Here is a 13138-nt window from a genome sequence, read left to right on the forward strand (position 1 = left end):
ACGATTTTGTAAGATGGGGAAAAAACTTGTCTACTAATTTCAATTAGTTATTGTTATGTGGGAGTGAAATATGACATTTGGTTTACAAAAAATTTCGTCTTTTAATGTGTTATTGGAACAGTAAAATTTTTCCATTTGGGCAATATTGAAAAGTTAGAAATCCACCAAATAGAGGAAAATTCTCATCCATATTGAACTTATTTGAAGGTGTTCTTTGCATTTTTATCTTAGTTGATGGTGTTTTTCTTCTGTCATCTTGTGTATTTTTATTTTTTCTATGCAGAATGGGATGGAGCCTATTGATTTTGCTGAAGTTCGAGGTGCTCCTCTAATGGAAGCCTTATTAAATCGACTCCGGGAAAAGGTAGTACGAGGCATTTGGTTTATTTATTGATTCAAATGAAATATACTGTTTATGATGATCTTCAGGTATATATTGCATGATGCTTTTATTATAAACAAATAATACATTTTCTTCTACTGCACATTTTGTAAAAAAAAGGAACCAGATATCATGAACTATTTCCTTTAACATAGTGTTTCTTTGGTAGGCCTATCAGACCCCTGAACCCAATCCTTGGGCTGTATCCAAGGAAATGTTCCTCTATCATGCTCCAAGAGAACAACACCAGCCAAAGTGGCTTGTTCCAAGAACATTTCCTCCCCATCACAAGCATCTTCACTATGGGTTGTTTCACCACAAGCGTTTCTACCACAGTATCGTCAACCTGCCCTTCTACTTGTACCACAGCTGGCTTCGGCCTGCCTGCCACGCCTGCTCTCTGCACTACCAGCCAGTGGCATATGAACCTGTTGTTGAGGATGAAATAGATGATGGAGAAATAGAAGAAGAATATGGTGAAAGATGGAATCAGAAGTATGATTTGAATCCTGCTCGTTGTTCTATCCTTTGAATAATACTCTTGTATTACATTATGATTTTTAAAAGCATGATACTTTCTGAATTCAAGCTGAAAATAGTCCCCAAAGGTACTTTACATTATTTGTTATAACACCCATTTTTATAGATGACACTAAGTGATAGTCAGTAATTTCAACAAGATGACAGTGTAGTTAGTGTTCTTAGGGGCCCCATGCTAAACCAATGATTAAGAGACTGTATTTCTCGTTTTCCCAGAATATTTTCTGATAGGTATTACTGAGTGATATATAGTTACCGATATTGTTTAACTACAGAAGCAGATTTTATTATTAGATACCTTCGGTAAATTTTTCCATCAATGGATCCTGTTACCAAATGCTGTAAAGCTATTTTACTGTATTAGTAATGGGAGTATACCTGCTAGTATTATTAAATAATTAATAAGAACTCTCCCTGTAAGGTCACATTTTCATATTAATCTGTGGCAAAATCATTTCCTAGGTTCTAGTAAGGGTTTTTCATTGTTGTGTTATTATTTTAGTAGTGAAAAACATGGCATGCCATTCATTACCTTAAGTATACAAGTTATTTTATGCCTTATAATAATAATAACTCTTGTAAGTAAGTTATTTCTCAGATATTAATATTTACTGTTTATGAAAACTGAATTATAGATTAAAGTCTAGTCAATGTGTTGGGTATCTTATATTAATATAAAGTGTACTTTATATAAAATCTCTTTGTTAAACATATAGTTGCAGAAAACGTTTTTTTTACAGATATTTATATTATCTTAATGAGATGACATATTACTTTTATCATGGATAAAATATTGCAAATAAGTTTGGTAAAAAAGTATAATTTGATGAACTGCCTACTATGTCTTTCATCTTTATATATTTTATTTTTACAATGTACAGTTGAAGTTTATGCACTCCTGTGACGCTGAATATTTTAGTAAATTCCCATTAAACACTTGTTTATTTTTTAATAATAATTATGGAAACTGGCAACCCAAAATTTTGTCAGTATTATTTAATGTAGATTTCTTCTTAAGGTGTAAATATATTCCAAAGTTTTGTTTCTTATCAAGTCACAAAATGTTTTCCCATAGTTTTAGCTTCTCTCAAGTGACCCCTGTTATAAACTTTGTGAACTATTGAAAAAGCTATTGTCATATAACATCTTCAGCAGCTCTGATGTAGCAAGTAATGAAGAGGCCATATAATGGACAATATTTGTTGTAAACTTACAACTCAAAGTATTTAATTTACCTTAGTGTTATATTCTGATCCATTGAAGAGAATAATGTGTAACATAATTGTAAGTATATTTTGTAGTTTGAGCTTGAACATAATTGTGTTTTTAACACCCAGTCTGCAAGTGAGGGAACATGTTTCATGGGTTGATTCCAAAACAGCTTTCCAGTACACCACTTATTTTCTAATTATGAATATGGATTTGAACTCCTTGCAATATCTGAATTATCCACCAATATGGCAAATTCACACTAGTTTTTAGACAATAAGATAGTAAAACCGATACCCATCATCCAAAATTCCACATGCAATAGTGGCTTCACATGTTGCACAGTATGAGATCTGGTTCATAATCTCTCTGAAGCTATTTTTCTACAAAGTTTCCAAGAGTAATGTTTATAGAGATGGCCAAGGAAGGCTCATCAAAACTTGCTGCCGAACATGAACATTTCTACTGTTTTGTCCAAGAGGAATATAGTTTGGCCAACCCCCTAAATTCAACTTCTTTACAGCCAAACATTATTTATTAAGGTTAACAGATTTTAATTTTCAAAATACATTCTTTTTTAGTTCTAACCTTATTACTGGAAACCCTGACATCCTTCTGTAGTCCCCCAAATTATGTCTCATAAGCTAACGAACTGGGTGTTAACAAATGCCTACTTTTTATTCTTTATAAGAATTTTTTTAAATATTTACTAAATGTCAACTTATTATGCTTTTAACTTAGTGGCTAATGAATGTTCTTAAATAAGTAAGAACTGTTTATGGTAAAACAAAAAACATGAATTTCAGGATCGTTAGTAATAATAGATAAACATAAGCTTCGAAACAAAATAGTACTTTTATGACTGTTATATATTGTTAACCTTTTCAATGTAATGGATATCACCCAACAAGATTTGGTGATTAGCATGGATAAATCTCATTAGCATAAGTCAGTGCAAAGAAAAGGAAACTACTAGCAAGTTGGGTTTTTTGTTTTTTAAACAAGAATATTCTCAATCTGCACTTTTGTTTGTATGAAAAATAACTCGAGCCTTGCCATCCTTTTGTTCAAGAACCAGTACTTCTTTTTATTATATAGTTTCAAAGTTTTTCGTTGTAAAAAAAAAAAAAACATTTTTACTTGAAAATCAGCAATAAATGGACAATATCCACTATGCAACATTAACGAGCCATGTCCAAACAAGTCTAAAGAATGTGAAAAAACAGATGAAAAAATCATGTTGATATTGCACTCTTTCTGTTTCTGGAAGATAAAATGCAATTAACAGATCAGTCCTCTGTGATCATTTTGAAAACTTGCAAATTTAGTTTGAAATGATTACGGGTAAAAACTTATCCGAGTAACCCCATCTTTTTTTTAATTACTGATAAAATCCAATCAAGCATTACTGTGGTAACATGTATTGTAATAACCAGACTGTGGTGTATTAGGAATTATAATTGAAGTTCATAGATAGTGTATATGAATTTCTTTAGATTATATAAGTATAGGTTTTAAATATTTAAAATTTTAACATTCCTTCTTAAAACTGAGGATTGAATTAGATTAGATTTTTAAACTTGTATAAATTTTTGCTCATTTTATACTTGTTTCAGATTATAATATCTACCTAGTGCGATTAGAAGTGATTTACAAGTATAACTTTCACTTTACGGTTATCGTAAAAACTACATTTGTGTAGTTTTCTGAACATTTAAATTACTCTTAAGATATATATTCAGGGTTTGATCTAGAATTGTACATGAACCATTGAAGGTCCTTTTCATAGAACTGTCATCAATTAATCAGAGAAGCAACAGAATGGCTAGACAACCAAGGCAAGATACCACAAAAAGTGGGTAATATAAATGGACCCCCCCCCCTAAAATGAAAGTTAAAAGGGCAACTTCATTAAGAAAGCTTTCAGCTGTTATACATTCTCCTTTCACTTTTTAAGTATTTGTTATTATTGAGATAAATTTTATTCTGTAAATTAATAAAATAAAATCTGGCATTATTGGTTTAGCAGATCTGAAAGAAAATTATAATCTACTATGATGTTCTGTATAATTTCAAAATTTCTATAAATTAACAGTTTATTCATTATCAATGTATACGAGGTTTCTATCTTAAGAATTTTATATAAAACTTTTTTTTTTTTGTGGCTATTCAATGCATTTCAGTGCTGTGGAATCAGCACATTTCTTAAAGTTGGAATTTCAAAATATTTCTGTTTCTATATATATTCATGTGTAAAAAATGAGAATCAAGATATCAAGGTTTATTGTCATCCCCAAGTTCATCTAACACAGACATACACTTACAGCAAGTCAGCTGGTTTAATTCAAGCAAACTACTGGAAAAGTTATTCTTGGGATGAGAGTATCTTTTTGTTTTTACCTCTTTAGTATAAAGTATCTAGTATATGCATTTTTAACAAATTCTAAATCAGTTGTATATTTGTTTAACTGTAATACTTTGCATATTATTTATGTAAATATTGCCTTGGAAAATATATGTTTTTTTTTTAGCAAGAAAAAAAATCTTAATGTTAATTACAAAAACTTTTACTTAGCCAAATTGGTTTTGGCTTTGTATTCTGTCTATGACTGACTCTTTCTTAATATATGCTAATATGTTGTTTGCTTCTGTCTTGTTTAGTTTCTTAATCAAATTGTATAAACACCCTATGAAAAATTTAGGTACACGCACTTTAGTTTACTAACTCAAATGTACTCGTCACATCTATTTCTGCAGCAGTACAGAACTGAGGTAAGGTTTATCAATTCCACTATCACAAAACCCAAGTCCACAGAAGGTAATGTTGAAATAAAAATCAAATAAGCCTACACCGTTTTCTAGTACATGCACATTACTCAATGAACAAGCAAGTTTACGTTATTAATGTAATAAAACCACATAAATAATGATATTACATTAGTCAAATAAGACATGATATTTCACATTCTATCGACAACTTTTTAGAATGTACTTGCCACAATAGCTTCTGTAGAATAAAAACACGAATTACTCCAGTTAAAGTTAATTTGATAAATAAACATTAATGAAATCTAAGCCATGGAACTGTTAGTGATTAAATGATTAAAACTTCCCATTATATGAGAAGCCTAACTTGAGGAATGAAGCACTATAATAAATGTTTCATTCAGTCACCAGCTAATCAGCCATTTTTAATAACATGGATGGTGTTATTTGTAGTGAACAAATAAAAGGAATTTAATTTTACATTTTCTTTCAACAGGGTTAGAGAGGCTGGACACAAATGTTAAGTTTTAATTAAATCAATAGAGAAGGCTAACTTTTTCAACAGGGACATAACCCTGGACTAGTGCCTTTAAAAGATTTAGCCCTTAGAATTTTCAATTACAAAAAAGTTCTTGTTTTTCAGATAAGAAAATTTAAAATAGTCTCGTACATCACATAAATTTAGGTAATTGCTGTAAAAGTTAAACAATGAAAATCAAGTTCATATATGAAGCTTTGCAACTTATGATGTAGTTTTATTTTTTTTTTTTATGATCACAAATATTTTAGTGCTGGAGTATACAGACGTACAACTCCTAGGAGTTTTTAGTTAAATGTGATTTGGAATTTGAAGATTTTGTTTTGCAATTACAAGGATAAATCTACCATAATATACAAACACATTACCTTCAAAACAATATCGTACACATAATAATTATTACCCAGGTTTAAAATTTACGCACTGTAGCTTAATAAGATGTCAAAGTGATTAAAAAACTTACATAAAAAAAGCAAAATTTATTCATTAGTATCTGTCAACAATATCCCAATATTTTTATCATAAGCTTTTCTCAACTATATGTCAACCAGAATCTTATAATGATCAAACACATTAATCTACCATGTAGACATAAATCAAAGCACTAGCTTAGTGTTCTTCAAAATCTATTTATAGCAGCATATAAGCTCTGTAAACTAGAGGTGGGGGGGGGGGATCACTCACTTCTAGCCTAACTGTACCCAATTTAGCAAAAAAAAAAAAAGCTCAAACTTAAAGACTATAGCTGCACTTCTTATATAATTGTTTTTCTTTTAACACAGTCTTATGAAGTCTTGTGTTTAAAATGTTCACAATGCAAGAGAAAATCTCGATATAAATTCCAATTATAAACATTTCTCAAAACCTTCACTTAGTACAGATAATATTTCTATTGCATGTATGAAATAACCAAATAAAAATACAAGAGTAACTTTAAGATGTGAATCCATTCTTTTTATTCAGATTTTACATAATTCTTAACAAAACATGAAGATATCTTATTCTATTAACCTATTCACTATGACCGGAAAGTACATTTCCCACTGCACCGAGAAATACACGTCCCAGCCACAGTGAATGGGTTAATAAACAATCTAGATTATGACAGCCAATTTATTCCCAGATAAGTAACTTTTTAAAGATTATTTGTACATTTTTGGCTGCAGAAAAAGAAAAAAAAAATTAACTTGCCCATACCAAACTAGATAAGATAATTTTGTGATGAAAGTAACCTGTTGAAAATAAGTAATCTTGTAATTTTTTTATATGTTAAACCTTCAATATTACGGAGTTTATCACTCCAAGCTGACTACAAATAGAAGTATCATAATTGGTATGATGTTTAATACCCTTTGCTTGTGATGAATGATTATAATAAATTATATTTGTCACAAGACAAAATTATTGTGCTTATTATGTTTTTAACATTACCTTCTCTATTGGGTACTAGGTTTTCTTCATGGGAAAACAATAAGAGTTTGAAAAATACAATAAGCCTGATAGTACTGGAAGTATTATACTTTGTTTAAAATTTTTGCTTTAAAGGTGCCTAAAACAGTGTTACTTTTTAGTTTTTTTTAATTATATTTAAAGTAATTTTGAGCCTCTTCCCTCAACAAATTAATGTATTAAGGCTTATACTGCAATTACCATACCTAATGAAAGGGGAAAAGTTTCTCATACTTTGTGTTCATGTTAAATAATATGACAACTTAACCTGAACTCTTAAATTAACAACACAAGTAATTAAATGTATGTCACAGAATCGGCTGTTGAGGGATGAAAAAAGATAAATATCTCAGAACGTTTATGACAAACCAAACCCCTTTTAAGTTACTTTTAGACAAGGAATACCTGCTATTCTTATCTTTCAGAGTCAAGGAGATAAGCAATTGTTTTTTTATAATATACATATATTTTTATATACCAATAACAGCTTTCAATACTTAATAGCAATTAAAGCTTTCAAGTCTAATAAGTTATCAAACTTGTAAATTTCATCCACCATGAGAGTGTATGTTAGCACCACTGACTTCATATCTCAGCAGTAATATTTATCCCCCATTAGCCACTCTACTAGTGAACAGAATAGAGCAGAATTACAATGGCAGTTAGCCTCAGAGATTCATTAAACTTCCAGACTCTGCATGATGGAAGGTCAGGTAGCCCGAAATGAACCGTGATCTTTCAACTTTACAGTAAAAACTTGCCCATTAAGAACCCCAGTATAAAAATAGCAACAATGACAACGAGAAACATCATGGAAGTTGGCTGTTGCAGTTCCTCTGATCCTGCTGAAGGAACAGTGGTGCTTGTTGACTGTACTTTGTCACTGTGTGAAGAATCACGTTTCTGAATAACAGACGAGGATTCTGTTATCCCACGAGCAATACGCTGCCTTGGTCCTTCTTCCTACAGAAATAGCAAACAATAATAACTGTATTTACCATGTTGTAATAGCAAACTCTACTGTAGTGAACTTTAACACAAAATGTGTTTCATGTGTTTGTCTTTCATTCTTGTAGTTAAGAAATTAATATCTGGATTCATACAGCAATTAAAAGGTGTATGCAAATTAACACAGTAAAAAAAAAATAAAGATCTGTACATAATTTCTAAACTATTTTCATTAAAATATCTGACTTTGCTTTTGAAGTAGTTGTCATTTTTTTTTCTTTTTTATCTATTAAAAAATATTTGAGGGAAAAAAACATTTTTGTAAATTAGGGGTCATCACATTTATGCAGTTATAAATGCAGGAAATTAATAAATTAAATAAATAAAAGCACAGTGTTTCTAAAACCCAGATATAACAAGACCTAGTGATTCAAATTACCAAGTGTTTTCAACATGAAAAATGCTTCGCTGCTCCAAACATCTCCAGATGCATACATTGAAAAACCATAGGAGTTCACTAACAAGGAGCAAAGTACCCAGTTACGATGATTTGAGACTGTCCCCCAGTGGAGAATTTAAATACCACAATAAAAATTAAGCTTGGACTCTGGGTTATTTTGGTTTCAACGTTTATAAGGTAAATCTATATTAATTTAAACTTATATTACAGAATATATAATGTTATTTTAACTTTGACTTTTATTTACATTACTTTAGGACTAAACAGTCGACAGTAATTAATCTCTAATACTAGATTATTATAGTGCAAATCTCTTTTTATTTCTTGTTAAAAAATATACTAAAAATTTAGTAACAGCCAACTTTCAAAAAGTTAACGCATATCATACCGTTATTTCAAAAATACAGTGGCTAGCAAGAAGGTAAACAGTGTCGTTAACACAACAGAAGTATATTATATGAAAAAATGTTCTAGTTTTAGTCTGGCATAAAAGTACTTGACTCACAATCTGTAGGACACAGGATTTAAACCCACTGCTACATGTGCTTGCTCTTTTTGGCCATTGGGAGTTATAATGTAAAGGTTAACATGTTATTCATTGGTAAAGAGCTGGCAGTGTAAGTGCTGCTGGTCAGTTGCCTTGCCTGTGGTTGGCAGTTCAAAATTAGGGCTGATAGCAGATGGTCTAAGTAGCTTTACCATAAACAAAGAAACTTTCTAGTTTTATTCTTAGTCATTCATTCCCTGATAGTTTTTCAAACTTTGTAAACTAGTTTTATTTTACAAAATAAATTAATGCTATTCTGATTTTTACATTGCTTAACTTTAAATTCAGACTTCTTGGAGAATATCCAAAATAACAGGATTTTACTTTAACTAAATAAATGATTTGTGATTAATCATTTCCCTTGTTTAGTTACAATGTCTTTCAGAAACTGTCTAGTTATAGATACAACATTTAAGGCTCCAATACTGTTGTAAACATAACATGTAAAACAATACTGAATTGTCTGGAAAAACGTATACACATGACTGATAAGTGAATAAATCTCTCATTCTTTCTAAGCATTCAACAATGCATGAGTTTAAGGTATAGTTTCATAGATATTAGATATCCAGTGTCTCATATATCACTGTTAACTTAATTAATCCAAAACAATGGTACACAGGAAAATAGCTATTTTGATACAATATGTGAAAAAACTAGGTGCTGTGGTTGAAAACAGATTTTCTAAAGGCTAGTCTTGCATGACCACTAAATAATGATGCCTTGTTTTTCAGTCATGACAGTAGTTACATTGGTGATTTAGATAATTATTATTTTATATCATATTTAATTGATTAATCCATCACTGTTTGATCAAGGATTGCTCTCCTGACCTCTTTCTACTTACCTTAAGTTTGCTGTTTAACTGCTGAAGCTCGGCTAGCTCATCCTTTAACCTTTTACATTCCTCTTGAACCTTCTTTAACTCTTGGTCAGCACTGCTAGCCTGGAATGAGAAAAACCTGGTTTCAGACATCCTCAATTCTAATATACATGGTTCTAATTACCCCAAGGTTGTACAGGAGAAAATATTCAAAAGTTTACATGCAACTCTAAAAAAAAAATTAGGTCAAATACTCTTAAGGAAATATAGCTAAAAGCTGCTGTTATTTTATAAGAGTTGTATTGATAAATACAGGAATGTAGAAATCATAAAAGATGTTTAAGTCATTAATATTCAAATCAGCTTTAAAGAAAAAAAAAACATTACTGGGTAAATGAATTTAAGTAATTCACCTTAAGTACTGAAATACCAAACACTACAAATTCATCCCCCAAAACATTACATATCTTCTATTAATTCAAGTCTAAGAATAGTTGAAAACATTACTGTGTTAATATACCATGAAAGTAACCACCATACAGGTTGAAACATACGATAAATTATAGGATTGGACAGGATTACTCACCTTTGGGGAGGACTTTGGTACTGTGTCAGAAGATGGTTTAATCAATAAGGATTTTTCTTCTACATGTCCAGTATTAGGGTCTAAGTTATCCTGTAAGTAGAAATGCCATAATTAGTTCATCTAACTTAAGCAGCTTGCAAACAGCTTATAAAGGAGTAAGCAGGGTTCATTCCACTAACAACTATTTTAAATTTTGTTTCTGGAAGATATCCAAACTGCTGACTTTTTATTTTTATCAAGAAATTAACAACAGCTGTTGTTTATATCAACAGAAATGTTGAGAATACTGATGTCCTCAAAAAGAACAGAAAATCATATATATAATATTATGATGGATCAGGCAGTAATCAACTGTGATTAGAGAAGATAATGCACAACTACATATATTACAAAAACTGACCAAAATCACACATTCCAACAAATCTCTATAATCTTAGCAAATGCATAAGTGAATATCTGTTCCATACTGAACATAGTGGCTCACAGAACGGCTCCAAGTTTTTCAACTACAAACTTTTAGCTCATATCTTGACCAATTTAAGATCTAATTACAGTTTTGGACTCGGGAGGTCAAACCCTTTCAACTGATGTATCTGACCATGCCCAAGATTTCATAAATCAATTTAGTCTAATCCTGCCTAAAACAATTTCAAGGGCCACAGCTATTGAGGATTATCTGTTGTTTCTAAATCTGAAGTGTTAGCTACAAAGAAAACTATCAGTAAAGACAATTCAGTAAAAAATATAAGTTAGTCTTTCTGAAAGTTTTAAAAAGTGTGTAGCAACTCCTCAAAAACTGACTTAGTATTCAACAGTACTAAGGGATAAACACATGTTTCATGTACTAAAATTACTTGAATAATGAAACATCTTCAAAAAAAAGTTTAAAAAAATAGATACAGATGGAATTGAATCCTCAACCATCTGCAAGTGTGTGCTTTGCCAGATGAACCAAAGTCCAAAGATCCTTTTTCACAAATGCAACATTATTAAGTGGAATATTACATATATGAGAAGGATATGTCTTAAACAGATAAATCCTTTATATAATGCTGTCGTTTTATTATGTAGTTAGACATGAATGAAACAAAAACCTACTGAGCAGAATATGGAAATACTGTATTTAGGTTTAAAGTAAATAATGTAAAAACATAAAATAACTGTAAATGAAACATATCTCTGTACACAACATTTTTTATACAAACACCTTGTCTTTATGGATAATCGCCATCTTTCATTAAGATCTTGAGATTTTTTTTTCTTGATAAAGCAACATTATAAAATGGTGAATTTTTAAATTTATGATATTAAGATGTGTATCAAGTAACTCTCTTTGTTTGTCATTATGTCACTTATTTTTATTTTTCCTTTCATAATGGTATCAATTCTTTTTTTACTCTCCCTTAAAGTATTTAACAAAGTATTGGGTCCACTACCACCAATAACGGAAAGAATGTAATATTTTATTTCCCTAGTGGGTAAACTCGTTCTTTGCCTACAAAACGTATTTAAACTTTATGCACCTGTATTGAGTTAGTTTGAAACACGTAGTTATAAAACAGTGAAGTCTTAAAATTAGATATGAAGTGTAAAAATCAACTGTCATATGTTTTTTTGTAAATTTCTTGTCTGTATATGTGTCTAAATTACACTTGTTTATCATCTGAAACCTGTAATTATTTTCTTTTGCACAATGTGTTAGCTGTAGAGCATCAAGAATGAATGAAACTGTGGTAGTGACTATTAAGGCTAATTGCCACAGGTTATATAGCAGGTAAACTCATGCTCCACATACAAAGTATATTTAAATTTTAGGCCTAATTATTGATTTTTAGGCACCTGTTGGTATTTGTATTGAGATGTAATGGTATTGGATTATTTATAAGCCACAGAAAGGTAAAGAATTCACTTAATTTTTTTCCCCTCATGTTTACGTTACTGAAGTAATTGTCTTTAAAGTTAATGTTATAAACTTCATAGTTTAGTGCTCATATAGAACAATGCATGTTAAATGTTGATTCTTCTGTGCTCGTATAAATGTAAAAGTACCACTGTACAATTAGCCAATAAGATTATTGGGTTTCCATGTGATCTAGCATGCATAAATACACATACTGACTGACACACATTGTTCCTTCAATTATACAGGTGCTTACAAGTTAAGTCAGCAGTACAAAAAAAGAAGTGGCAACATAGTCTATAGATCCCATTATGGTTTGGTGAGATTTTAAAAAAAGATTAAGGTGGTCTGTGAACAAAAGAGTTCGAGAACCACCGTATTAAGTAATTCATTTTGTTTTTTACAATTGATATACATCATACTTTGAATATAACTTTAATTACTAAAACTCTATTGACCATTTACACATATATAAATACACTGCCTGAAGCATTTACTGAAACAGCTCTTACACTTTTTACAGGACAGTTATCATAACAGGTTGATAATTTCCAATTCATTACACAACATTGTGATAATATTGGTGTAAAAAATCGTATACTGTACCCACCTGAGGAGTCTTGTCAGGAGGAGGATCAAACACACATTTTAGTTTGGAATCCATAAGGTTTTCAGAGTTGGCATCTTTCCACTGAAACAAACAAATTTCACTCTTACATGTGCTTAGTATTTTAATAAAATTTCCAAGGGTGAGTGGTAAATATATAATTCTTTACATGTTGAACATTTCTCCAAATCACTAAAATACAATAACTTACTGTACAGAATAAAAAGTGGTAAAAACCCCCGATTAAACCATAAAACAATCTCATACACTACATGTTTCGATGTAGACTATAGCGTCATCCTCAGGAGTGTAATGTTTTGCAAAAAATAACACTTATTTATACAATTATCAAAGCACCAATTTTTACATATTAAAGAATTTCA

At 30.5% G+C, this 13138-nt stretch overlaps 2 protein-coding genes across 5 annotated transcripts in view; one reads left to right on the forward strand and one right to left on the reverse strand.

Moving 5' to 3' along the window:
- Nucleotides 1-4025, forward strand: part of LOC106462000 — a 43502-nt gene extending 39477 nt beyond the window's left edge. For all 4 annotated transcript variants that reach the window (XM_022389118.1, XM_022389119.1, XM_022389120.1 and 1 more), the window contains 2 exons: nucleotides 284-364; nucleotides 552-4025. In XM_022389118.1, coding sequence (XP_022244826.1) covers nucleotides 284-364; nucleotides 552-914 — 444 coding nt within the window. In that variant the 3' untranslated portion in view covers nucleotides 915-4025. The remainder of the gene's footprint in view (nucleotides 1-283; nucleotides 365-551) is intronic.
- A 2342-nt stretch (nucleotides 4026-6367) lies between these two features.
- The window catches only part of LOC106462004 (vesicle-associated membrane protein-associated protein A-like), a 14711-nt gene continuing 7940 nt past the window's right edge, over nucleotides 6368-13138 (reverse strand). Inside the window, exons 4-7 of the mRNA XM_013921872.2 lie at nucleotides 12759-12839; nucleotides 10249-10338; nucleotides 9687-9785; nucleotides 6368-7847 (exon numbers count right to left, since the gene is read on the reverse strand). Coding sequence (XP_013777326.1) covers nucleotides 7629-7847; nucleotides 9687-9785; nucleotides 10249-10338; nucleotides 12759-12839 — 489 coding nt within the window. The 3' untranslated portion in view covers nucleotides 6368-7628. The remainder of the gene's footprint in view (nucleotides 7848-9686; nucleotides 9786-10248; nucleotides 10339-12758; nucleotides 12840-13138) is intronic.

Source organism: Limulus polyphemus, unplaced genomic scaffold (assembly GCF_000517525.1).
Source record: "Limulus polyphemus unplaced genomic scaffold, Limulus_polyphemus-2.1.2 Scaffold1073, whole genome shotgun sequence".
NCBI classification, from domain to species: domain Eukaryota; kingdom Metazoa; phylum Arthropoda; class Merostomata; order Xiphosura; family Limulidae; genus Limulus; species Limulus polyphemus.